General features: G+C 42.5%; 2 protein-coding genes across 11 annotated transcripts in view; one reads left to right on the top strand and one right to left on the bottom strand.

The window, feature by feature from the left end:
• Positions 1-4,125, top strand: part of Frmd4a (FERM domain containing 4A) — a 579,690-nt gene extending 575,565 nt beyond the window's left edge. For 7 of the 9 annotated variants that reach the window (XM_034509724.2, XM_076939471.1, XM_076939470.1 and 4 more), the window contains exon 23: positions 997-2,089. In XM_034509724.2, coding sequence (XP_034365615.1) covers positions 997-1,099 — 103 coding nt within the window. In that variant the 3' untranslated portion in view covers positions 1,100-2,089. Of the gene's footprint in view, positions 1-996 lie in introns of all 9 variants that reach the window. The other 2 variants (XM_034509726.2, XM_034509723.2) reach the window with 2 other exon arrangements.
• A 6,600-nt stretch (positions 4,126-10,725) lies between these two features.
• Prpf18 (pre-mRNA processing factor 18) overlaps positions 10,726-26,952 on the bottom strand; it is a 30,925-nt gene continuing 14,698 nt past the window's right edge. For both annotated transcript variants that reach the window (XM_034510793.2, XM_034510792.2), the window contains 5 exons: positions 25,906-25,974; positions 24,589-24,729; positions 24,353-24,424; positions 22,128-22,283; positions 10,726-12,984 (listed from right to left, as the gene is read on the bottom strand). In XM_034510793.2, the coding sequence (XP_034366684.1) occupies positions 12,904-12,984; positions 22,128-22,283; positions 24,353-24,424; positions 24,589-24,729; positions 25,906-25,974 (519 nt within the window). In that variant the 3' untranslated portion in view covers positions 10,726-12,903. The remainder of the gene's footprint in view (positions 12,985-22,127; positions 22,284-24,352; positions 24,425-24,588; positions 24,730-25,905; positions 25,975-26,952) is intronic.

Genomic DNA, 26,952 nt, shown 5'->3' with positions numbered 1-26,952 from the left:
TTCCTGGAGAGGTCAGATAATGAGCCGGAGAAGTCAGGGAGTGCACTGACAGCTTTAAGATACCCTGTAAAACGGCCCAGTCCCAGAGTATGGCCCTGGCCCTAGGCATGGGAACTGAAGGGTAGCTTAGGGACAGTTAGGGACCCCTTGACTAGGGCTCCTCTGTGTGAGCACCATTGATATTTAGGAATTACTCCCATCTAACCTACTAAAAACACTTACCTGATGAAATGTCTGTTTTCTTCAATGTCTGTTTTTCTATGTAGAGACAAATACATTTTTGTTTTATATTATTTTTTGGTGCTGAGGATGAAGTGCAGGCCCTTTCTATGCTAAGCATGCTTCTTACCACTGAGCTACAGGCCCAGTTCCAACTGTATGTTTTTTAAAAAAATACTTCTATAAACACCACAACAGTATTGATTTAAAAGGCATTAAAAACTCAATTTAGAGTATCACTTTAGTACTGCTCCAGGGAAGGCACACATTTTGACTGTTCTTCTAGGATAGTGATAATTTACCACAGGTCTGATGTAAGGCAAGCCCCTGGCCATCATGTAGGAAGTCACCCCAAGGTATACAGCTCCATGGACTCCTCAGCCTTAGCTCCATCTGAAAATCATGTAGGCCTGGGAAGGCTCCGCAGGCCCACAGCAGCATGTCCAGACTCGGGCCTGGACATGAGCATTTCTGAGGTCCCCACGTGATCTTGAGGACTACTGTATCGAGCATTAACTTGCATTTGCTGAGGTTTCAGGAGGGTCCCTTTTGTGTGACTCTCATAATCTCTGAACACCTTCCGTGCACCAACTGTAATGGAGACTGCCGGGCCTCACCTATGTGGGGCCAGAAAGACAGCTTATCTGTAGAGTGCATCCTGCGTATTCTGTAGTTCTCGCCTCTGACCTCTTCTCTTCTCTTCTCTCCTCTCCTCCCCTCCCCTCCCCTCCCCTCCCCTCCCCTCTCTCTCTCTCTCTCTCTCTCTCTGATCCACAGGAGCTACAGTGACAGCTGCTTCCTGGATTCCTCCCTCTATCCAGAGCTAGCTGATGTCCAATGGTACGGGCAGGAAAAAGCCAAGCCCGGGACCCTTGTGTGAGCCAGCCGGGCCAGATGTGACCACCGCCACGCCATTCCAAGTCACCTCACTGCCTCTCATTTGCCTTACCCAGATGCACTGTCACCTGCACCAGCTTCGGCCCTCAGCACTTTTTTCTCCTGTCTCCACATCCCTTTCACCCTCAAAAACCTGACTGAGGAGACATTCTGGAAGGTTCCGAACCCACTGTGTGTTCCCTGGCTCTCTTGCCCAGAGAGCCAGACAACAATCCTCAATGGCACCTTGGCGATTTCCCTCTGCCATGACAGCCCCAGGCCACCATCTGTCGGGGAAGCCAACACATGCAATTCCTGTAGAAGAGAAGCGTTGGTAGAGAATAGAAAAAAAGCAAGCCCTGCCTGCAGAGACTATATAAAGCTGTTTCCGGCTGCCACGCTAGGCCAACCGAGTGCTTCTAGAGGAGAGCACCTCATGGGGATATCAGTTTACACCTGAAGCAAATATTCTCGAATGAAACAGCCAGCAAGATTCCTAAGGGGAAGCGTGAGAAAGGATGGTTGGTGCTTCAGAGATGCACCGGAGGATCACAAACGGTTCTATGCTGCCAAAGATTAGACACATTCAACAATGAACAGATAGGAGGGGCCAAGAGGAACACTTTTTCTGCAGTGAAATTTCTTTTTAATTCTAAACTGCTTCTGTGCAGCACAAGGGAAAGTCGAAAGTCAACCATTTGCAGACCACGTCCTGTTGTGACCCATCTCCTGGAGCTCCGTGTCCCCCTTAGAGTCCGGGAACAAACCCAATGGGACAGTGAAGATGAAGGAGGCGTGGCTGGCCTGGCAGACTCTTGTCTGTCTGGACATGGGAGGAGGAGCAGGGTACCATGAGGACCGCCCTATGCAGGGGCCTCAGCCTACACCCCTAAGCTTCTTTCCTTTTGGGATGGGGAGGAAGCTAAAAGTGGTCACTGCCAAAAGCAGTCCTCTCATTAGAACAGCCAGTAAAAGTGTGACCTTTCTGTTTTGTACAAGGCCTTTCATTTTCCTTTTTATGGGAAACCAAGGGAAAAAGCACACTGCAATCTAGTCAAGTGTTTTACTGTTGTGGTTCATTTTATGTTTGTTAACACTTGTACGAACTAGGACAGACCTCTCCTGTGTGTCGCTTAGTCAGAGAACTCAAGTACGCCCTTAGGTAGGAAGATTTTTTTTTACATGTCTACCAGTCAGCAGGCAGAGCAGAGTTGAAACAACTCAGCTCCCAAAGGGCCCACCCACCTCCAGCAGTATCTGTGACCTTGATATACCACCTCTGTCCACAGATACCAAGAGGATAAAAGGCAAAAAATAAAAAATAAAAAGCATGCGTGCAAGCTGCTCGTTTACATGTGTTTTGAGCTATGCTTAACACACAACCAAAAAGCCATCAATCTTCAAAGGCCTCAGAATTACTTTTATAATAACTAACCAGTGCACAGTCTTAGTTGGGTTACTAACGATGGCACAAGAGTCTCTGTGGAGGTAGTGCACATCAGTGCAAGTGCGGCTTGCAGGGGTTATGTCTGTAATGACTTCCTGTGGGAAAGGCATCTAAGACCAGGAGCCAGGGTAGGAGGAAAGCAAATCTGAAAGTTAGCCGTGGCATCAAAAGAAAAAACGACTTTGCTTCTCATGTACGTAAATCCAAGAATAAAAATAGACTCTACCAGACCAGGAATCTGGGAATGGATAGCAGAAAGGACTGACCCTGGTGCTCACTCTGCAGTGGCTTGGAAAGCTCTGGAAGTCAAATGGGAGCATTCATACTCGTGTGGCCTGAGGCCTTCTTTCGCCCATTCAAGGTTGGGTACCCCACAGCTGGGCATGGTTGGCTTGACGAGTCCAGCTTCCAGAAACAGTACTCTTCTCAGACACTCCAGGGATAACCCTGTAGGATGAGGAGGAACTGGATATGATGGTACAAAATAACCCTGGGGCTGCATGGAGACGGGGCTACCTTTCTTGCTCCTACTACAATAATCGGAGCTACATAAAGCAGGTTTATTTGGGGATTATTTCTTCCTTCCTTCCTTAGCTAATAGGGAATGTGACACATTGTGCCCATTTTCTTTCTTCCAAAAGGAGATGCCTGAATAATTAGCCTGAACTATGGTGCAACAGAAAAACTCCAAAAGGAAACAAAGAACAAGACAAGGTTACATGGTTACAGGTTATAACATAGCAGTTTGAAAATCAATTCTGAAGTCCTTCGGATCTATGAGAGATGCAGAAAGAATCTAAATGTAATAGACTTGGGGAGCAGAGGGAAACGGAATGGGAGCTGTGAACATCATTGTGATAGTCTGGTAGTAAGGACAGATTAAGTAAAACAGGTTTTACTGTTTAGCTGTGTTCGGTTAATACAATGTACATAATATAATAAGCATTAGTCCTTGGAGACTGACATGATAAATGGTCGCTGTGGTTGGTGGTGAACGCTCTAGGTATTGTATTCAAGCACCTGCAAACTCTTTACAGATCCCCAGTTCTTTAAAGGAAGATGAACTATGAAGTCCCCAGTCTGATCTAAAGCCCCTATTGGATTTGTTGGATACATGTAAGAAATTGCTTGTTTCAGCCGGAAGACTATGTTGTGAGCCAGGTTGGTTTATTTTGTTCTATGCAGGTGAGTGTTGTTTTCATACAGTATTAGTTTAGTTCTAATATAGCAAGCCTCACCCAGGTGCTATCAGATGACCAATTACTGCTTAGTTAACTAGGTGTAAAGTTTTACATATCCATTCATGTCAATAGTTTATTACAAGTTGTGGAAAACGGACTCTAGTTTAATAACTGGGGAGCTTAGGTTGCTCCTGAGACTGACTGTAGAGCATGTACAATGATTTTACTGGATTCTGTTCATCTGTAATCAATGGGAAAGATGTATGTTGTAGACAAAGTTGCAGAATTAAAAAAAGAAATCTGCTTTTAATTTATTCCTTTTGTATTAAGAATTTGTATAGTACCTTTACATTTTGCAGAACAGTGTTGTCAACACTTATTAAAGCATTTTCAAAATGAAAACACCCCAGTCGCCTCTTGGACACTCTTTGTTTCTAAATGATAAGTGTGTAACCATGCTCCAGAAATCTACATCGAGAAGACACTGAACTCTTCTTCTCCTCCTCCTCATCCTTCTCCTCCTCCTCCTCCTCCTCCTCCTCCTCCTCCTCCTTCTTCTTCTTCCTCTTATTCCTCTTCTTCCTCCTCTTCTTCCCCTCCTCCTCCTCCTCCTCCTCATAAACCTCGTTTGGCTTATTCTTTGAGACGGTCTCATTCTGCAGAACAGCTTTGAAATCACAATCTTTTTACCTCCAGCCCAAGTGCTGGCACACACCACCACACACACCCAACTACAAATGGTATGAATTGGCTTGGTAGAGGCTAGTTTTCTGCTAAATCATACCACATAAACAACAGTTGGCATTTACAAAACTGTTGGCATTTACAAAAGTCCCCCAATTATGACACAAAGCTCCTGGCTTGCATTGGCAGAGTACTGCAATTGCATCCCTGACCTGTAACCTGACAAGACAGCTCTTTCCTAGCAGGAAACTCAAAGTCTAGCCTCCAGGAACAGCCTGCATGGAAAGCCTTTCCTGTCAGAGAAAGGCTAGAGCCTGCCAATAAGAGCAACAATGCACTAAGAAGCTGGATCTTTCTGAAAGTGAGCAGATAAAACAGTGTTTACTACTTCCAAGACTGGCAACTGCCTGGGAACTTTCTTAGGGGAGAATCAGAGCATCCCAAAACAATCTATACTTGAAACAAAAAAGGCCTCATGTAAATACGTTACACATAAAGACACCAGAAATGAGCCTATGCTCATAGGAAAGCAACTAGAATCAAGAAGACAGCACTGGCCCATACACACATACACACACACACACACACACACACACACCTACTTCTTCCTCTCACATGTCAACAAAATAATTCTTGTTTCTATCTGATTCCTAGAGAACACAAAGTAAACACCCTGATCCTGTAGAAAATATTAAAAAATATCCAGCGCTTGACTTCCCAGAATAACTGTTAAAAGATGCACAGAACTCCCAAGAGCGTGCAGATCCACTTGAGGACTGGAGAACAGACAGTGACCTCCGTCAAGGCACTGCACACTTGGTACAGAATTCGAGTGCTCAAAATTTTAGGTGCTCATGGATCAGAAAAAACAGCACAGGATGGATATTTAAAGAGCAAGGAACTCTACCAGCATTAAACTGGGAGGAGCTTAAGCCAATTCCCATGGAAACTGTCACAATATATGTGCATACAGGAGCTCTCACCCTGACCTTGTTCAAGGAGTTGCCTCTTTGAGATGACAGGAAAAGGTGGACCAGCCACTGAGGTATATAACCTGCCTGGTTTACACTAAGCCATGCTCCCAGCAAGATCACTTCTATTCAGCCAAGATCTGAAAGGTCTGCATGGCAATAGCGTAGATAGTAACTGATAGTCTAGAGGCATACGTGCACATAGGTCCCTTTTGCTTCTTTCTGATACTCATTCCAATCATGCACTCCTTCCCTGCACTTCAGCTAGTCTAGTCATCAAGACAGACCCTCATGGTGCCAAACGCCGTTTGTCATGTCACCAGCCGCACTGGATGTAGATGATGCTCCTTCCTCGACCGAGCACCTTCTTCACACAGACCCTGTTCTATCTCGATCCAAAGCTCTCCTCATCTTCATTCCCTCAGCCTTCCACATGCCTCACAGCTGTGTTTGGACTCTTACTCTCGGCTCCCTGTATTTTCTCATCACTATTACAAAGTGCCTAAGAGAAACGTGAGGGAAGAAGGCTTTATTTGACTCAGGTTTAGACAGACTTCAGTCTGTCATAGCAGGGAAGTCGTGGAGCCAGGTCCTTGCAAACATAGGCATCTTGATTCTTAGCTGACCAGAACACAAAATGCAAGACTGGAACAAGAGGCAGATATAGCTTCAAAGACCACTCCCTCCTTAGACAACAAAGGCCCCACATCCCAAAGGTCCCACGATCTCCCAACAGAGCATTACCATCTGGGGACCATGTGTTCAAATGTCCTCTCCTGAGGACATTTCAGATTCCAGCCATAACACATCTGCTCTCCCAGTCTGCTGTGCCACCTTTTTGCTGATGCCTGTCAGTACTTTCCATCTTTGTGGACCTCTTCCTTCAATCTGTACTTCCTATTGCCTTCTCAAGAGTGAGATGTTTAATGTGATGAATGTCAAAAACCTAATTCTTGATTTCCTTTCCCTCCAAACATGCTCCAATGGCTGCCCTCGACTTAGAGGCAGCTCGATCCTCCTAGGACTCCAGTCAAAGATCTTCCAATTATCCCTGACCGTTCTTTTCCTTCCCACATCTGCAGTAAACAAAACAGATATGAATGTCCAACCTTGTGAGATTTATACTGCATTGTGGGAAAAGGCAAGAAAATAAAAACTAAATCCCTACCAGAGAGGAACAGGAAAGCAGGCACAGTAGAAGATTTAGCCCATGACGGAAAGAGTAATGCCATTTCCACCAAGTCTGCTAAGGGAGAATGCTGGTAAGCTTGCAGATACAGTTCTTAAGACTGCTTCCAAGTTCAACTGGTGTGAGAATAACGTTAAGGCCACAGCTTCATGAGCCAGGAAAAAGGGAGTCGGGATGCAGCAACCTCAAAGCTTTGGAGAAAATACACGTGAGTCCCAGAATCAGAGACTGCTCAAAGGAACAAGAAGTGCTCTTCTGCCTTCACCAATGTGCATAGGTGTGCAAGCTCCCACACCCTTGAGCTTACATTCACAGACACACAGATACAAATAGATGAATATAACAAAACACTAGGATTTTATAGAAAATACAAAAATTCCATTCCCTTCTCTCAAATCCGATGCTTGAAGGAATGCCACTATGATGACACCATTAAACAAAGAGAAAAGGGTTACATTAAAATGGGCATTCAGGCTGGGATGACTCTGTGATTAAGAGTATTTGCTGCTCTTACGAAGGGCCCAGATTCGCTTCCCAGCACCCATGCAGCAGCTCATACCATCTGTACCTCTATTCCGTGGATCAGATACTGTTTTGACCTCCATAGGCACTGCCCAAGTGTGGTATGCTTAACGTATATGCTGGCAAAATACTCATGAATATAAAAATAAGTGTATAAATGTATTTAAAAGATTAACATATGAATTGATTTTTTATGGGGTCTCTACTCAAAAGATAAATGAAAAGGTTATATCAATATCCAAGCTGGTCATGAGATTAGTTTCTGCCCATTAACAATTAGTTAGCACAACAGTCAGCCTCAGAGATATACAATACCTATGTCCATGAGAATGTATACATAACTATAAATTAGCAAGAGGGGCTGGAGACATGGCTTAGCAGTTAAGAGCATTGACTGCTCTTCCAGAGGTCCTGAGTTCAAGTTCCAGGAACCACATGGTGGCTTACAACCATCTGTAATGGGATGATGCTCTCTTCTGGTGTGTCTGAGGACAGCTGCAGTATACTTATATACATAAAATAAGTAAATAATTCTTTAGAACATAAATAAATAAATTAGCAAGAATATGTCCAAACCCCAACAGGAAACAACAGACATGAAGCCTGTCTTGATTCAGGCCTTCATAAAAGGAAATATATAGTGAAGGGGTGTCCAACTGGGTTAATCATCAGGTGAACACAAACTAAATCCACAATGTGACACTTCGAATGTGAGCAGATGCTGACAAACTAAACTCTCAAATCCCCAAAGCAGGAGTGACTAGTCTAAAGCTCCACGGGGATTCCTAGAGCTGAGCATATGCTTGCCTCGCGTTCACCTTGGTACGTGTGGTATCTATAGAAACATTCACCAAGAAAGGCATAAATAAGGTTCATGCAGAAGTGGAACAGCCCGCATGAGCCACAGCTATGCACAACAGTGACTACTAAAAACCTAAACATCCACTGAACATGTCACATAAGGAAGTCAAGCACAGGGACTGCCAAACTGGGAAGACATACAAACACAAAATCAAGCAAACACAACTTGCATATAAGTATGCAAGGCTTTATAATCTTATCAACTAACTGTAAGAGTCCAGTGTTACCTGTATATTAAAGACGATTCAACTCCTTATGCTTTGACTCCATTCAACAAGTCATTCCCTTCCTTAGCGGAACTAGTAATCCCTTATAATCAATAGTTTTCACGATTATTAGAAGGTTGTTGACTGAGAGGCTGCAGAGGTGGGGCAATAGGTGAGAGCACTTGATGTACAATTGTGAGGGCCAGAGTGGGAATTCCTAAAGTCCACGTGAAAGCCGAACATACAGTAATGCTAACAATTACAGCATTACTACAAGAGGATGGGAAGTGGACAGAAGCCCTAGAGCCATGTGTGCCAGCTAGCCTGGAGGATGCAGAGGCAAAACAACAGACATCCTGCTGTCTCAAACAAGGTGGAAGATGAGGACTGAGGTCTTCTGACACCTTCATGTTGTGACATGTATACACACAACCATCATCAAACAAACAAGAAACAAAAATCCCAGCAAAAAAACCCAGCAAATAAAAACCAGAACAGGAGCACATGCTGCCTTAGACATGGCCAGGCAGTGTTTGTTCCGGTCCTCTGTGTGGGTGGATATGTGATACAGGGTCTTAGAACATTCACTGTTCACTGCAACCATCAGGAACACCCAAATCTACAACTTGAGCTCCTTCACAGTAGGACAGTCTCTGCCAAGCTCAGGCTGTCACCCATAGGTGACAGTGTTTCTGAGTCTTCGAAGAAGAGCTCGCTACATGCAAAGGCAATTTGGTTTTGACAGGTTGTAAAACTGCAGCTGAAAGCCTGTGGGAATGACTTAGCTGCCATGCAGGAAGCTCAATGAATGAAACTGAGATCACCAATAACACCCAAAAAGAAAGTAGAAACTCTCAAGCGGCTGGCCACTGTCCTTTGCATGAAGGTACACACAAAGCTTGGCCACTGAAGGGGAGCGGGAGAAAGGCAGCGGCTAACCGTTATTTCAGAGCAAGACTTAGGGATAGGGAAAAAACTAGACAAAGGACGTGGTCTAGCTAAAATACAGTCATAATTGACAGGGCCCAGATTAGTTCAAGAACGCTGTGTAAAATATCCCAGTTCAAAATGTGGAAAAGATACAAATAGTCAATGTTTTAATAGTAAACTATTTTGGCCAATGTATAAAACTTATTCTTTTTGTAATGAGTGCAAAACTCCAAAATTTTGGCTGGGGTCAGCTCACATGCAGCCATGGCTGCTAGCCAGCCACAGGGTGCTCTCTAGTTACTCCACACCACCAGAAATTGTTTTTAAACTTCCAAAAGACTTTATGTTATTGTTAACCATTAAAGTTTCAGGGGTTAAAATTCAGCCAATGCAGCTGCAGAGTCTGTGATGAAAACCAGTTACCACGGCAGTTTCCCAAAGCGACCCTCTGGAGACTTGTGCTGGCCACGGCTGTCTGGACAGCTGGAAACTCTTCCATTTCCATACCGTGAGAAAGTGCTTTTCAGTTCAAGACTCTCGGTATGATGCCACACCATAAATTTCTAGAGGATAAAGTTATGCTTTCAGGGGCTTTGTGGGAGAAAACAGCAACAGGGAAGAGACACAATTCATTCAGTTATCTGCTCAAGATGCTCAGGCAAAAGAAACCGTAAAGCTCAATTCAAGAGACCCTTTCATCCCGGCCTCCCTTCTGTGCTGAGAAGCACTTGTGAGGACTTTGTGCCAGGAACGGAACCAGACATGAACACTCGAAGCTAAGCCTCCCAAAGACTGGGAAAACATTTCCCATCTTTCCCAAGCTGCTCAGTTTCAGAATTCCTTTTCAACATCAATAACAAAGGTTTGCATTCCTACATGATATACTGCAATCAAACTCCAGCACGGATAAAGTACTGGACGGGTTAAACCGTACCAGAAGAGCTCCAGTTCTAAGTCCTGTCTGCTCACTTCCCAGGCCTGGCAGGCCTACGTAGGACTGATTCCCATCTTCTGTTCATGACCACTGCCTGCCTCGTTCTGCTCTCCCTGGACCATCTCCCTTCTTACAGTATCTAGACAATTCTTTGGCCACTGCTGTATTTCCCTGATGCCTACCCTCCAACATGGAAATTACTGTCATTCCAGACTTCCTGCTATAGGCCATTAAATGGTGAAAGATTCGTTCACTTGACAGTGACACTCCTGGAAATGAGACAGTGTCCTTACAACCACTCAGCTTACATCGTGTGAGATCAGTAAGCACTCAGATAAACTGTACCCTGGAACAGGAACTTGGGGGTCTCTTCCAAGGTTAGCCACTCACAGTCCAACCCTTTTTTGATGCTGGGCTGTGGTCCCCTCCACAATGAGCTATCCAACTTGAGCTTCAGAAAAAATTACACTAATCCAAGCAGCTATACCACATTCAAAACAGTACATGACCTTCGAAGGCTGTACTATAGGAACAAGCTGTGTTGGACAGCTTTGCCTAGCCACAGGCTAATGTATGTGTTCTGAGCACTTTAAGGCAGTCGAGGTCAAGCCAATTAAGTTAGGGGCATTAGATGTATTTCCTGTGTACTCTATGTTCACCCACCTAATCAGAACTAATCCCACGATGAATCAAACAGCACCTGTATTTATTTTAAGGAAAGGGTGTTTTAATAAATGTGAATATAGAGAATCCCAGTTCTTGTGGCTGGAAGGATGGAGAGGAGAGAAAGGGATACAGTCAATTAGAGCTATGACTGTTGAAAAGTAAAGGTATGTCTTCATTGTTTTAAAAACAATCTTGAAACAAAAATATATAGTATATGCAGAAGTAAAATTTCCATGACATGAAGGGAAGGTCATTTTCCTACATGTCCCAAGAGCGTCTAGAGTTTCTTTAATTTGTACATAGCCTTTTAATTTCGGTTATGAAAAACTTTACTGAGAACCACATATTTGAACATGCTTCTCTCCACCCAAATTCAGAATGGCTAAAGTCACAATCCTGTAGAATATATACTTCCCCTGCAAACAAAACAAGCTCAAAAAAACAAAAACAAAAAATAGCAAAACAAAATCCCAGCCCATATAGGTCAATTTTAGAAGTACAGATGTCATATGATATAGTTTCTTCTTTACGTGGAATATTAACAACAGAAAGGAAGACAATATAAAATGACTTACCATTGCTGTGTGACCTAACAGTGGATGAAGAATGAGTGACTCGGGCATTTCCAATAGGATTTATAAAGAAGACCTTCATAACAAAACCACATGTCACAGTAGGGATTTGCTGTTCATCTCATAATTTTCTTCTTTGTCAAATCCCCCTAAGTTCTACCTGATTTAATCCTAAGAAAAGGCTTCTACTGTAGTGCAAGGGACACTGACTCAACCCAAGACAGCCACCACTCTTCAAGTTACTGGTAGAGACTACCCTATCTATGCACACCTTGGATTCCAAGTAGCCAAAGGTGACTTTCACTCTTTCTCAAGAGGGGCCAGCATAAGCAACTATGAATCTGAACCACTTACTACAGCCTCCAGGCCCCATCCTCTGAACTCCTAAACTTGGACCTGGCTAAAGTAAAGACAGGAAAAACCTAACAATGATTCCACTGTTTACTACTATTGCTGCTAATAAAATTGTTATTGTTGTTGTTGCATGAGTACGTACTATCCCATTGTAGCCACAGGGCCCCGTAATGGCCCTTGGTCTACACTGTAATATGCAGTAATGATGATCTCATGGCACTAAGCTAGGCAGCGGGCTCAGCATCTTACTTAAGCAATATTGATGTGAGGTATAGATTTTTATCATCACTGTCAGATAAGGAAGCCAAAGCTCAGCGAGATGGATCCCCCTTGACCAAAGCTGTAATTAGAGCATGGCCCTGAGAAGCCGTCAGTCTTGGCCTACCCGCTCTTCCTTCTCTGACACCACGGCCAGCTTGCTGGGTAACAACCATCTGTACACATCACTGAACTAGTCCCGACCTCTCGGCACTGTGGCACTGAGTGGCCATGGTGATCAAAGCTCCACTCTGTAAGACCTAGACCAAGTCCTCATTCTGTGAGGCAAGTGAGGACTGAGTGAGGCACAGTGAAGTCAAGAATTCTCCGACATCCAGTCATGAGGCTGCAGCTCTCAGCTGGCTCCACATCCCACTTCCTCACCCTATCCTTGATACACTGGTGTTCTGAACTTATGCTGGTATGATAGCCATCTTTGCTTTCCACCTTCTATCTCCTATTAATTCTGTCTATACAGAAAGGTGACAAACATGTTCTGCTTAGAAAGAAAAGCAAGTCTGAAACACAAGAAAAACAACACTTAAAAATAACATTACACTCTACTGCAAGATGGCAAAAAAGTCCAAGAACATGTAAAAATTATAAATGATCCCATACTTTTGTTGAAATACAAAAAATATTTTATATAAATACCACATAGAAAATATGTAAATCACAATAATTTACAGAAAGTTCAAAGCCACCCTCAAATGTTTCTAGGTATCCAATGACACATTTAGATATGGAGAATGGTCATCTCCCACCTCTTTTCCTGAGGTGGTTGTTGTCTATACATTTAAACTATGAATAACATAATTAGAACTTAATTTTTCAACTGATTAAGATGAAATCAAGACACAAATATTAGTTTGCAGTCCAGTACCATGTGGAAGCCAACCTAGCTCTTGAAGTCAACAAGAACTGCACCAGGTGAAACCCCACTGTGGAACTCTTCCCCCGTGGCTGTGGTAAGGCCCGAAGTCCATGTGCTAAGGGCGGAGGATTCCTGTTACACACACGGCGTACACAGCTCTTACAGTGCATTATACTCCACACATTTTGATGGGTCTGTAGGAAAGTGCTTCTGGCAAATTGTCATTAACCTCTTCAGTCCCTGTGAACATAAAATAAAAGTTCATTATGACATGGCTGAACTGTTTCCAACTGCCTTTCTCTGTAGTACTCAGTTTGTCAATGTCCCCTCAAAAATGAAGCACTGCCAGTAATTCTACTCAGAAGGATACCTAGACCAGTGTTCATTCATGGGTACTGTTCATCACAACATCCTTAATCAATTTAAAAAATATCTCTAGGGCTGTGACATTAGCCATTCTGAGTTTAGGTGGAAAGAAACACATTCAAAGATGTGGTTCTCTCAGAAAACCATTCCATGTCTCCAAAGTTAAAGACGCTACAAAGAAACTCCTGGGACACATAAGAAAGTGATCTCGACCATTCCAGCCAGGAAAATTTTAGTTCTGGATATACTGCATTGTTTTTGTTTGAAACTTTTTAAAACAAAAGAAACTACAAGGAGCAAAGAATCCCAGAAATAATACAGTTTCTACGAACATCTGAATACATGAACATGCACATACTCAGAAATAAGAGTATTTAGAGCAGCAAAATGCACATCTCTAGGTACCTATAATAATCGGCCCTCTCCAAACAGGCTGCCAGAGAGAACAGAGCCCTTAGTGCCCAGGAAAACCATTCAATATGACAATGCCTCTCTTGGTCTGGCCTTTTAAAATTCTTAGCTGCCCATTAGACTTTACGATTCTTAGCTTGGCTAGTTAGTTATTAAAAACAACAATAGACAAAAGCAGTGCTTAATTTCAATGACCCTAAACCATACCAATTTTTAGAACAAATTATTTTAAGGTGTTTTCAATCTTGAGTTCACAAAAATTAAAACCACCTAATTCTCATCACAGAAAAATAATGAAATTTAGGCCTAGAATAATAATATGAGCTATAAAAGAACATGTAGCATATTGCCTGGTACTTTAGATGGTGTTCAACTCATTTTCTTCCCTCAAAATGACACCGTGAGGCATCTTTAAACAAGAGACTCATGACCTGGTGGGAAGAACTATAGGACTGCAGTTACACAAACCAGTAACTGAAGAACTCACATAGAAATCCAGAGAGATAGCATTAAAATAACTCAGATACCTAAAAGTCCATTATTTGGAACTCTTAAACTCTAACTAAATATTCAAACAACTTTTTTATTTTTGCTTTTGGGGTGTGTGTGTGTGTGTGTGTGTGTGTGTGTGTGTGTGTAATTTTCGACAGGGTCTCATAAGTAGCCCAGGCTGGTCCAGAGCTCACCACACATTCAGGAAGTGGGATTACATGTTTGCTGCTGTGCTCAGATCAAGTAATTCTCAGACCCAATGAAACTGTAAAAAACAAAATCAGTTCACTGATAACATAAATATCAATTACTGTGAAAGGAGCTATGGTCTAATAGATTCAACGTCACTGAAACATGGTATTGAGACAGTTTAAGAATCCTTTCCAGATCCAAACGTCATCCACACTGAGCGCTCTAAACCTCGGGATGTGGAGAGATTATCTTTCAGTTAGCAGTGGGAAGAGAAAGCAGGAATTTACTTTGTTCCTCATAGTTCTCCCACTAACCAGTTATTTACTTTAGGATAAAGAACTTCTCCTCCATACTCAACTTCCCCTGCTGTTGAGTCCTAACCACTTGTGTATAAAATCTGAACTGTAGCTATGGCAACATATAAGACATCACTGGTTTGACATCTCTAAGAGTCCTGAAGGAATAGATGGAAAAAAGGTACAGCTAGGAAAGATGAGATACTTCAGCCAGCAGCTATGCATATGTCATGGACTGTTCTGAACAAGGAGTCAGCTTCAGGTGCTGTTCCTTAACTAGAACCCTAGGCAGTCGCTCCTCAGAGAAGACAGTATGAGGTACCTTTCCACACTGAACCTAAGACTTAGAACACAGCTGAACAGCCACAGTAGCAGCCTTTACCTGGAACGCTACTATAAATCCTTGTAATAGGACTGATAGGTTAGCATGGGGTTTTAACATGTCTCAGGACATTCTTTTTTTCCAAATGGAAACAAGTCTTTTCAGCTAGAACCCCCTGGCTTTCCACTTCCCACTGCTGTGGGTGGTTAAGCACAACAGCATAACTCACCATAACATATTGTAACTGACTTCTTAAAACCCAGGGTCTCATTCAATAGCCAGAGCTGGGCTCAGACTTGTAATCCTCCTGCCTCAGTCTCCCAGGTGCTAATGACCATAGATGTGAACCATCTGGCTTTGTACTTTTATAAAAACACACATATCTGAACAAGCAGGCACTGACCAGTGCCTGCTATATGCCACACACTGTGCTAAGCTGCAAAGAAAAGAAAAGAAAAGAAAAAAAAAAAAAAAAAAAAAAGCCAGAGGGAAACCCAACAAAAAGAAAAACCTACCCTTGTTAATAAGGCCAGAAAGACAAGACAAGGTAAATCAGTCCAAGGGGATGATGCTGTGCCATCAGTGAGGCTGGGGAGGGACTCCCGTGGTGGAGGAAAACTGAGTAACGGAAACTATAATTTAACAGCAACAGTTGGCGGTGTAGACAAGAATCAAAGGCAGCAAGGACAACTCAGAGGAGACACTGCAAGAATTCACACAGGGAAGGATGGTGACTGTCCCCAGATGGCAACTAGAAGAGAGCAGGCTCCAGATCTTGTAATACAGAGCCATGGGGGTTTGAAGGCAGGAAGTTTATGAGTAGGATGATCCTGGGACATAAGATTTTAGCGCTCACTGGCCTTTCTCTTTCCTCCTCCAATCCCAGTCCCAGGTACGTGCTTTAAGATAAAGAACTCCTCCTCCATACTCAGCTGCCCCTGCTGCTGAGTTTAACCATTTTCACACCCCTGAAGAGACTCTGCTGTTTCTGGCCATACTTGTAAATGCCCCGCAAGAGCCCTGTGGTTCTTCTTACAGATCATCTACTGACTTCTGACTAGGAAGCTACAAGGATTTTACGGCCTATGTCATGCCCATTGGCCCCACACATGTGTATACCCTACATATTTTCTTCCTATCCCCTAATCCATGGTTCTAAGTGAAAGCCATATTCAAAGTCAATCTCCTAAAGATTACCCATGTCCTCTATGCAAAACTACACTGTGTTACTCTAACCACTCTGTTTCTAACGGTCTTTAAAATTCATAATTTGTGTAAAAGCACTTAGTTAACAGTTGTACATACATTCTTCTGCCCGAGCTGCAGCATGGATTTCAGGGTAAATGACACAGTGACTCTGTACTTAATTTCACACAGTGCTAATTAAAAAAAGAAAAAACTGTGGCAACATTTAAAAAATAAGAATGTGTTTTTTTTAAAAAAAAAAAAAAAAGATTTTGGATTCTCCTTAAAAGAAAATGAGTACCAAGGAACACTGGAAGTACACTTCTACAAGGCAGCAAGACTAACCAAAGTGACCACCACCAAGGAGACTGAGCACCAAGGCCACCCACACTGTACACTCATGGCCCACTCTCTTACAGCAGAACGAGAAGGAAAACGCACTGCTGTTTTACATGCAAGAAAATACAGAACCAGAGGCCAGGCAGGAGGCCGAGGTTGAATGCTCAGCTCCCTTGCTGTATGAAGGCCTGCCACAGGCAGAGTTTCAGCACAATGTTGAGCAATGGCCTCTAGGAGAAATGGCAGAGAAGAATCAGACAGATGTATGTACAACTGTTAACTAAGTGCTTGCAAACACTGCCACCCTCCTCCAACTGTGGGGCAATTCTGCCTACTATAAAAATCTGTTTTGGGGCTAGAAAGATGATGGCTCAGTGGTTAAGAGCACTGACTGAGGTCCTAAGTTCAATTCCCAGCAACCACTTGGTGGCTTACAATCATCTGGAATGGGATCCGATGCCCTCTTCTGGTGCATCTGAAAACAGCAACAGTGTACTAATATACATTAAATAAGTAATTTTTAAAAATCTGTTTCATACTTTTTTTTGCAACTTCTTTTGACTCTCAAATAAGAAGTTTTAAAAAGGATTTTCCTAATACTAAAATTCAGACTTTATGTAACTTAGTTGGACCTTTACTGCAGAGAGTAAAGGTCCTCTTCTACCATGAGGCACTAGCATTATCTAGGAATCTCTCATAAAGATTCCCATCAACAGTCTCCATCCCTAACCACTAGGCAAGAACAAGACTATGAACCATAGGGCTGCCATCCAATCAGGAAGTATTTATTGAGCACTATTAACAGGTGCTGTTCTGTAATTTGGGGACAACAGTAAACTATGTTCTTACCCAGCACTAGGCAATCCTGTATGACTGTGACCTGATGCACTTTCCTGTGGACTATAGTACTAGTTCACTGTCTCACTACCACTCAGTCCATATACTTGACCGAGTGGGCTGCTGGGTCCAAGGTTTTATTGTTGTCCTTACTATCAGAAACTGTCCTTTGTGCCAATATGTCAAGAACTTCTGCAATGTCTACTTCTTTTCCATGTGAATACACTCCCTTATTTGTTCTAGTTTCTTATCAGAAAATCTGATAAATGTATTTACTCACAATTACCATGACCTCTGCAATGGTACAGTGATATATTATTCTGAAAGTATCTCAACCTCAGAGAATAAACTTTTGGCAGACTTCACAGAAAATTAACACTCTGCCTTGAGATTAGTCAAGGCTTTGTATTCAACCCACCATCTTCCTCCATGCTTAGCCTGTGTAAGTTTAGCCTTCCTTTTCGAGAACACATAGCCAACCTTACTGCGCCTTGGATTTCCCATGCAGTCAGTTTTTACAGTCGAAGGCACATGCATAGCTTTCATCTTAAGTTACACACTCCATGCCCCGACCAAGAAGATCTGTGTGTATGTTTATGCTGTAGTAATCACTTGATGACATGAGCCAACAGGTGGGAGACAATCGTGAGACAAATCTCCACAGTCAATGTTGCGAACAGCATGAAGATGCAGTTCATCTGTGGTGCTGAGTGCTACTCAAGTCATGTGGGGTCAGTAAAGTGGCTTCTTCCCTGCAAACGCTGTTAAAGAATCCCTCAGCCCTTCCCAGCCATGCGTTCTGTGCTGTCCAAGCCCTGTATTACAGAGAAGCACAGCCCACAGGAACAGAGACAGACAGATCATACACACAAAAGAGGTCAGTAACTGTACAACCTACAGAGAGCAGCAAGACGGGGAATTCAAATTTGCGCTAGTTCTTAGTCAAATTAACCCAAAGGAGAGTGCTGTGTTTTCATTGCTCAATGTGATATTCACACACACTGGTGCCTCTCAGGTTGTCTTCAATGTGTTAGCAATGCATCACAGTGTGCGCTTTCTAAAACAGTGGTTCTCAATGTGTGGGTTGTGACCCCGTTAGTAAACCTCTATCTCCAAAAATATTTACATTACAACTTATGACAGTAGCAAAATTACAGTTATAAAGAAGCCACAAAAATAGTTTTACAGTTGGGGTTCACCACAGGCTGAGAAACTGTATCATGGGACACACAGCATTAGGAGGGTTGAGAATCACTGATCTAAAGCCTTTGAAACTGTGAGCCGAATAATCAATCCTTTCTTCAGATTTTGTTATTCAGGTATCAGACACAGTGACAAAACGTTTCTAACACATCATCAAGTCAACCAGAAAAACACTAGAAAGTCTCTAACGCGTATGTCACTAGCTCAAGGAGAGACTTAGGTTCGTTATTTAGTATTCCAAGGCTTCCCTCATTCAACAGGCTGAATCCAAAAACACCATGTCCTTTCTACAGCAGCAGTAGCTGGTCTGTTTCAGACAGCATACTTATCAACTTTCCCTAACTATCTTACAGGAAATTTTTCTGACCTTGACTATTTAGCCCAGGCTAGCCTTAACCTCGAGATGGTGTTGTAATGCATCTCAAAACTCTCAATCCTCTACAGCCTCCAGTGATGCAACTCCAGCCATCAACCCTGGCCGAAAGGAGAATCAAGTAAGAAAATGTTACAGCTTATTCTCAAGTGCTTGCTGCCCAAGCAGGAGACCCAGAGCTCAGTCCCTAGAACTCAGTAAAAAGTCAGGCTCAGCGGTGTGCATCTGTAATCCCAGAACTAGGAGGAGTCTGGGACTTGCTGCCCAGCTAATCCAGCCTAATCAAGTACCATGTTAGAGACCTTGTCTCAATAAACAAACATAGGTGGAGGCTAGAAGGACAGACAAGAGAGATGGCTCAATGGTTAAGAGCAATCACTGCTCTTACAGAGGACACAGGTTAGGTTCCCAGGACTCACAGTGGATAACAATTGTAACTTCAGTTCCAGGGGATCAAACACTCTTCTGGCTTCCATAGGTACAAGGCACACACATATGGTACACATACACATATGCAGACAAAACATTCATACACACAACATAGAAATATTTCCTTTTGTAAAAAGTCATCCTGAGAAACAAATCTGAGGCTAGCTTCTGGCCTCCAAATGGCAAGTGCACATCCAGGCACATGTACCTTCCACACTATAAACACCACCACACATGCATTCATGCACACATTTTTTTGAAAGAATATTTTTTAAAATAGAAAACTATAGTGTTTTATTTTATTATTTTTTAAATGTATGAATGTTCTATCTGCATGTACACCTGCATGCCAGAAGAGGGCATCAGATCCCATTACAGATGGGTTGTGAGGCACACATAGTTTCTGGGAATTGAACTTGGGACCTCTAGAAGAGCATCCAGTGCTTTTAAACACTGAGCCACCTCTCCAGCTCCCCTGCCTGTAATACATAAATTTTATTTATATAATAGCTTTATTTAAATGCCATGATAAGAACCTAAAAATTTACTCAGTGAAAGCATCTTATATAACACCAGAATCAAACGATATTGTTATGAAGAAGACTGGAGGGAAGACAGGCCATGAAATAGCTCCAAAATAAACTAGAAATCCTCTTAAATAAATTATATATATATAACTATATATGAACTAATTATATAATTATATATATATATTTAGTCTAGGAGGAAGTAGAACCACATATTGTCTATAAGAAATACTGTCTTTAAAATTATCTAAATTTATGAACTTTTAAACACTATAATTTATCATTGTATAAATGAGCATGCTTAACAAATTTAATCCTTGGAAATTATATTCAATTGTCAAAGAAAAAACTACTTTTTTAACTCGAAGCGCTAGCCTTTACTACAGTCATCTGTGGTTTTAAGAAATGAAAATAGGGTCAGTGAGATGTTGAGCAGACAAAGGCACTTGCAGCCAAGCCTAATGACCTGCGTTCGATCCCTGAAACCTGCATAAAGGTAGAAAAGACCCAGTACTTTACATGAGCACCATCACTCAACAAAAACATTAATTTAACTCTAAAAATTAAAAAGAGGAAAGTCTTTGAATTTACCCATGTGTATTTGAACTCCTGAAATGTTTTTAATGCTAACGTGTGTGACTAGGGCACGAAGTATGCCACACAAATTAACAGTCAGCACTTGGAATTAAGATACAAACAAAGGTAATTCGTGAATGGTGACCACCGTTCTCTGGCACAGCATTTGAACACACTTCACGATTTTAAGAAAATTTTAAGTAAATCACCAGAAGTCATCTTCAGGTTTAAGAACCGCCCATCTGGCAAGTTGTTCATACAATCTGGGATTTGTGACAGTTTGCCAAAGCTAGATCATAGTTTTGTTTTTTTTTTAAACTCCATCAAGTTTTCAGAAAAGTTTAGCCTAATACAAAACAAGTTTATATGAGGAATATATAATTTCAAGAAAACAACTACAAATACTTCAGACTTAGTCACATAATCAAAAAATATTTTCATAGGCTACTTAAAAATAACTATAAACAGTGAAGCCAAGACTTCACTTTCCATACCTTCTTGGTCAGCATACACTAAGTCCACACTCCAAGTCACATTAGCATAAAGACTCCAAACTGGCTGTCTTAACTAAGCCCTCGCATTTCTCTCATGCACCCAATCTGTAGTTTGCTTATTTGTAAAGCAGGCTGGATTATGATTCATATCAATAATCCCAGCACTCAGGAGGTGGAGACATCAAGTTTGAGCCTAGCCTGGGCTATACAGGAAGAACCTGTTTGATAACAAAACAAATTCCAAGGGTTTTGTTTTAGTGCTAAGCAAATTAAAAGCCTAGTGATTTCCCCTCCCTGCCCTCACATATGGATGTCATGGGTCCTTTACTCTGTGAAGCTGTCTTAAAGACAAGTGCTCATCCCGAGGAATTCTCCTATATCCTCCTCACCATGTCCTACTCACTGCAAAGTCACTTCCCTTCTCTGGGGTTTCACTCTCCACACTTCAGTTACCCTAGTCAACTGTAATCATGGCTTGAAAATGCTTTCACAGGATCACTAGAAGCTCAGCAGGAGCCTCCATAGCCTCCATCACCTCCATCACCTCCATCACCTCCACCACCAGCCTCACTTCACCTCCTTATGTAGAAATCATACCTCATGTTATCACAGAGGTGAGAGTACCATGTTTCCAGGGAGGCCATATTCACACAACTTTCATTACAGAATATCCTTACAACTGCTCTTTTCACTGATTCTTTTTATTCCTCTATTTACTCTTTTCTCATTTCAGTTATTAACAAGCCCCTGCTTCTTTCTGTTCCTCCTCCTCCCGTCTGTGATTATGATTATCTGAGACATGATCTCTCTCTTTATTCAGAGCTGGTTCAGAACAAGATGCTCCTAACTCCACCAACAGAGTACTGGAATACAGGTGCATGCCACCATGTCTAGCCAGTGCTGTTAATTTCTTACTCAGCCTAATAAACCAAATTTACCATAGTTGAATATGTATCTGGGCTGTGGGGCAAAATGTATAGGGCTCAGTACCATGCAGTGTTTCAGGTATCCACTCCCTGCACAGAAGGGAGCTAGCATAAGCCTTCCTACAGTTTAGAGTTCTATGTTTGGAGAGTTAAAGAATGTTAGAGCAAAGCCTTCAAGATTTAGTAACAGCAATTGCTAAACAAGCCTGATGGCCTGAGTTGAATTCTCAGAACACACATAAATGTAGGGGAGAACTAACTTCACAGTTACCGTCTGACATCTATATGTATGCCATGGCACATACACTCGTGCACGCATGTGCGCAGGCGTGGACACATACGCATACATACTCACACCCCATTATTTTAAAAAGAAAGATTGTTAGAGTAAATCTTGTCCCTTAAAGCTGCTTACCTGAATGTATTTCCGTTGGGTTTCATCATTTAAAACATGTGCAACGTGCTTGGAAAAAATCTTCTCCCTGCCAGTTCTGGCATGGATACCAACCATAGTGACACCAATAGGCCAGGGGGCATTTCCAATGGCCATCTGAAGGTAAGCATCATTTGCCTGTAAAAAAAAAAAAAAAAAAAAAAAAAAAAAAAAGGTTAACAAATCAAAAAGGCAAAAAATATACTGGTTCAAATGAGTACTGCATAGCCCCTTCCTGACACACATTTTATTGGAATTAAAGTTTGGGGTGACTTACAGCCCTGCCCAGAAACACAAATGCCTGTGAAAACACAAGTCAATTCTAACCATGTGGGAAAGACAAACAGCCCTTTCTAGCCTTTGTGCATGGAAAAAAATGCATTCAGACCGGAGTGGCAGGCAGTTCATCTCACATGCTAACAGATACTCTATTTTAGATTCAGTCTCTGTCATGTGGAGCAGGAAGGCAGATAGAAGTTAGGTAGCCTTTCACCACCCAATCAGATCCACTCCCCATATAGCACTGTGGGGCTCTGGAAGCAGTGGGGGCAGGGGCTATCTGCTGGGACAACCACATAGGGGCCACAACAGATGGCTACACAAGCCCGGACCCTGGCTTACAGGTCACACAGCTGAAGCATGTGAAACAGGACAACTTTCTACTTTGACTCCCAAGACTCCCACCTGCCAAGAGCCTTAAAATAAAAGCTATGAAAAATCAAGATAGAAGCCAGTAAAGACAAAGGGCTTGGTTTACAGTCAAGTCTGGCTGGCTGGCTGGCTGAGAGAAAGAAGAAAAAAACACAAAACACAAGTAACTTCTAAAGACCCCAAGGACAAGCAGGCCGCACAGAGATTTCAATGTCAAAGTTCTAACTGTATGGTCTGTACTGTGGGTGAAGTCACATAAGCACTGGGAGGTCACTGTCTACCCTAGGGATAAGTGTCACCTTGCTCTGCAGCACATCTTTAGGGTTTAATTTCAAAAGGAATTCTGTGTTGTTTTGGTCACTGTCTCTCATACATAACTTCCACACAAGACTTCAACTAATACAACTTCCAATTTCCCCCGTCTCTAAAACCCAAAGAGAATTCGCAACACACTATTAAAACGTACTGGTTCTCACTGTCATTTATACTAATTTGATATACATTGTGAGTAAAAGATAATGAGAGGCATCAACTAGAGCAGGCAGCGATTAGAATGTTGTCGGCCATGAGAAGACCAGCCATGCATTGCCATGCATCCTTATTAAATACCATGGAGGGGGAGGGGAGGAGGGAGAATGACCAAAAATGCATGAAACACTCAAAGAACTAAAATAAATGAGAGAGAGAGAGAGAGAGAGAGAGAGAGAGAGAGAGAGAGACTGATTTATACAACAGAAACTAAGAATGAAAAGTTATCTTTACTGAACAACTGGCTTTAATAATAAAGCCCCTCCTTGATCCAATGCTCTCATCACATCCCCTGCATCCCCCGAGAATGCCAGCACTTCCCTCTTCCCCTCTCTAGTGCTCTAGCACTGCCTCTGGGATTCAAAGGAACCTTCGTGGATGCTTCAGCCATTGGAAGCCCCCTCCTCAGTGTCGTTATCTTCAGTACCCACAAGCCTTCTCTCCGCTCTACAAGGGCCTTCCCTCCAATGCTGGCTTCTAAGCTCTCCCCAGTAGTTCTGGATCCTAGGGTGCTTCCCCCAACACCTCGCCCAGAGCCCACTCAAGAGCTAAGACACTGGAGTGAAGAGCAACCGCTCTCCCAGCGAGCAGTCTGCCGTGTCTACAGTACTGTAGAGGGAGGGATGAGTCCTCTCAGCCTTCCATGGGCAATTTCCAAATGCAGAAACAACCACAACACATCCATAAAGTCCTCGGAATCAGCCAGAACAACAGTTTGGCTGTTACCAATTAAATAAGCTTTGCAGTGGTCTGAAGAACCTTGCTTGTATGGGAGGATTTGTACACTCTGAAATTCAATCCCATCCATAAGACGAGTATGCCCATATATCGCACACGCTCTGAAGAACCTTTTAACTGGCTTTCAAAATGACTAAGAAACACAGTTGAGGTCTCAAGTTTGTTATTCAACGCCAAGAGAACAAAAGGACTTTTCCCTCCTGTTTCACACTCATTCTTAAATGTACTATGTAGAATCCTCCCCGTTCCATAAAGTCACAGCAACTGTAACACATAGTATAATAATTTACCTTCACGTATTCTCTCTGTAACATGAACTTAATGATATCTGTTATTGACTCTTTAATATCAGCAGGAAGATTCTGAAAAAAGAAGAAAAACACAACCAGTTTTAGAGGCTACCATATGTAGTGAAAACTACTTATTCTATACTTTCTGATTAAAAAAAACAAAAAAAACAAAAACAAACAAACAAACAAACAAACAAAAAAAAAACCATGAGTTTAAAATCTTCCAGAAGCCTCACCCTTTTCCGGAGCTTTCTGAAAAGTGGTCTCAGGTAGGACTCGGTCTGCTTCTGGGTAGCACTGTTCAATTTGCCCTGCACACTGCGTTTCACATAGTCCTCTCTGGCATTCAATTCTTTAGCCCAAACACCAAGAAGAAACTGTTGGAAAAAAAGTTAAGGCTGCAATGCCACCCAGTGGTATGTGTGGAAAAGCTCTCTAACACAGGGACGGCCAATACAGAGTCATCCTTACCACATCGTCCTGCTTGAATAAACTGTTATTAAGTAACATTTAATTAACAAACAACTTCTGTTTGTCTCGTCATGTGCGTCAAAGTCAAGACACCCGTAATTTATGTACTACTACACGGTGAAAATGAACCACTTCCTAAAAAAGAGCTATCATATTCCTTCATGACTGACTGAAACAAACACTGTATTTTTACTTGTACCCATTACGTATTTAAAAATCCCACCAATACCCAACTAATGGTGAGGGAAAAACATAAAACTTTAACTGTGATCCACGCTGAGTTCTCACTCTGGCAAACAAACCCAGAGCCCCTTGGGTTTAACTGCAGACTCTTTCCAGGGGCAGATGACAGTGAAGGCAGACGTGAGGACAGACCATCAAGGAGAAAAGGCAGCTCTGTGCTGCGGCCCACTGTGGAGTCTAGTTCTACACTGTGTAACCTAGGGATACTTAAAACCCTGACGACTAAAGCGTTCAAAGCGTAAATACTTTAAAATTCTAAATAAAAAACTAAGTAAAAAAATGTAAATACAAATAAAAGCACCCCTTGCATTATATCTCCCAGTCTGCAGACAAGTATTTAAATGAATTTAGGACTCAACCATGTTCTCCCTAGATAACTAAAGAGAAATGACAACAAATACAGAATTAGTAAATAAATAAGCAAAAATAAGCAAGTTTACACAGTACTCAAGAAACAGGCCTTGCTCAAAGGTTAGATCTGGTCACTTTGTGCACCACCGATGTCCTTCCCAAGCTCCCTTTCTCCCTACTTCCCCACCGCCTCCCTGGCACTTCTCTCTAGGGTATTTGAGGAGAACAGGAAACTCCTTCAAACGTGTGGTCCCTCTACTGCTGCACTCATTGGCCCTGACTCTGGGAAGCCCACACAGAAAGCAGACGAACACTGTCATTCGTTATCACTGCATATGCAGTGAGGGCTCCAGTGGAGCAGCCACTTAGCACCAGGCACTCACGTGACGAGTACAAATGCTTGAGAATGACCCTCCCCAGGATACACCCAAACACAGGGAGGCTCCTTACAAGCCCACAATGCCTCCGTCCTTCCCTGCAGCACTCACCTTCAGGAACTTGGTGATGATGTCCATGTCCTTATGGTCGTCACCCTTCCCTAAGGACTCCCCCAGTGCCTCAAGAGAAGAAAGAAAACATGTCAGTTCACTAACACAGAGCAATTTAACAAGAAGGTGTATGAGACTGTGTGTGTGACCAGTAACAGGTCAAAAGGGGCTTTAATAATGCATACTGACCAATTTTTATTTTAATTTGTTTACATTTCTAGACAAGTCAGGAAAAACTGCATATTTCTATGTAGAGAATGGTAGAGAATGTGGTACCTCTTATGAATGGAGAGGTAAGAGAGTCAGCAAAATGTCTCAAGGATAAAGGCTAGTGCTACCTGCCTAGGCAGTCCACGCTCAATCCCCAGACCCCAGGGAAAGGCAGAAAGGATCGGCCTGCAGTCACACTCTGCACTCCACACACATGCAGTGGCAGATGTTCCCGCCACAAATCACACGCATACTACACGAGTACACACCACACATGCACACACTAATAGCTCAGTTTACAGACTGTCATTGCCTTTTGCTACATATCTGCGTTTGGACGTGTGCACGAGAGTGCAGGAGCTCAGAGCCCAGAGCTGCAGCGAGAACTGTTCAGCATGGGTGCTGGGAACCAAGTCTGTCAGAACAGTGCAGTGTCCTTCACAGCTGAGCCACCTCGCTAGCCTCAATTTTGCAGATTTAATATGAACCATCAGTGGCCGGGCAGTGGTGGCGCACACCTTTATAGCCAGCACTTGGGAGGCAAAGGCAGGGGCGGATTTTTGAGTTCAAGGCCAGCCTGGTCTACAGAGTGAGTTCCAGGACAGCCAGGGCTATACAGAGAAACCCTGTCTCAAAAAACATTAATTAATTAATTAATTAATTAATTAAAATCAGTGACTGTTAACAGAGCTGGGCACTTCTCCTAGATGATAAAATGGCCTGAAATCAGATTATGCTGGTAGTAACAACACCCTGTGGATGTATTTCATGAGCCACTCAATTGTATACTTTATTTGGGTAAATTATATTGCATGAAAATATCTTAAGATTCTTTAA

Source organism: Arvicanthis niloticus, chromosome 8 (genome assembly GCF_011762505.2).
Source record: "Arvicanthis niloticus isolate mArvNil1 chromosome 8, mArvNil1.pat.X, whole genome shotgun sequence".
Classification (NCBI taxonomy): domain Eukaryota; kingdom Metazoa; phylum Chordata; class Mammalia; order Rodentia; family Muridae; genus Arvicanthis; species Arvicanthis niloticus.
This window is presented reverse-complemented; position numbering and strand designations above follow the sequence as displayed.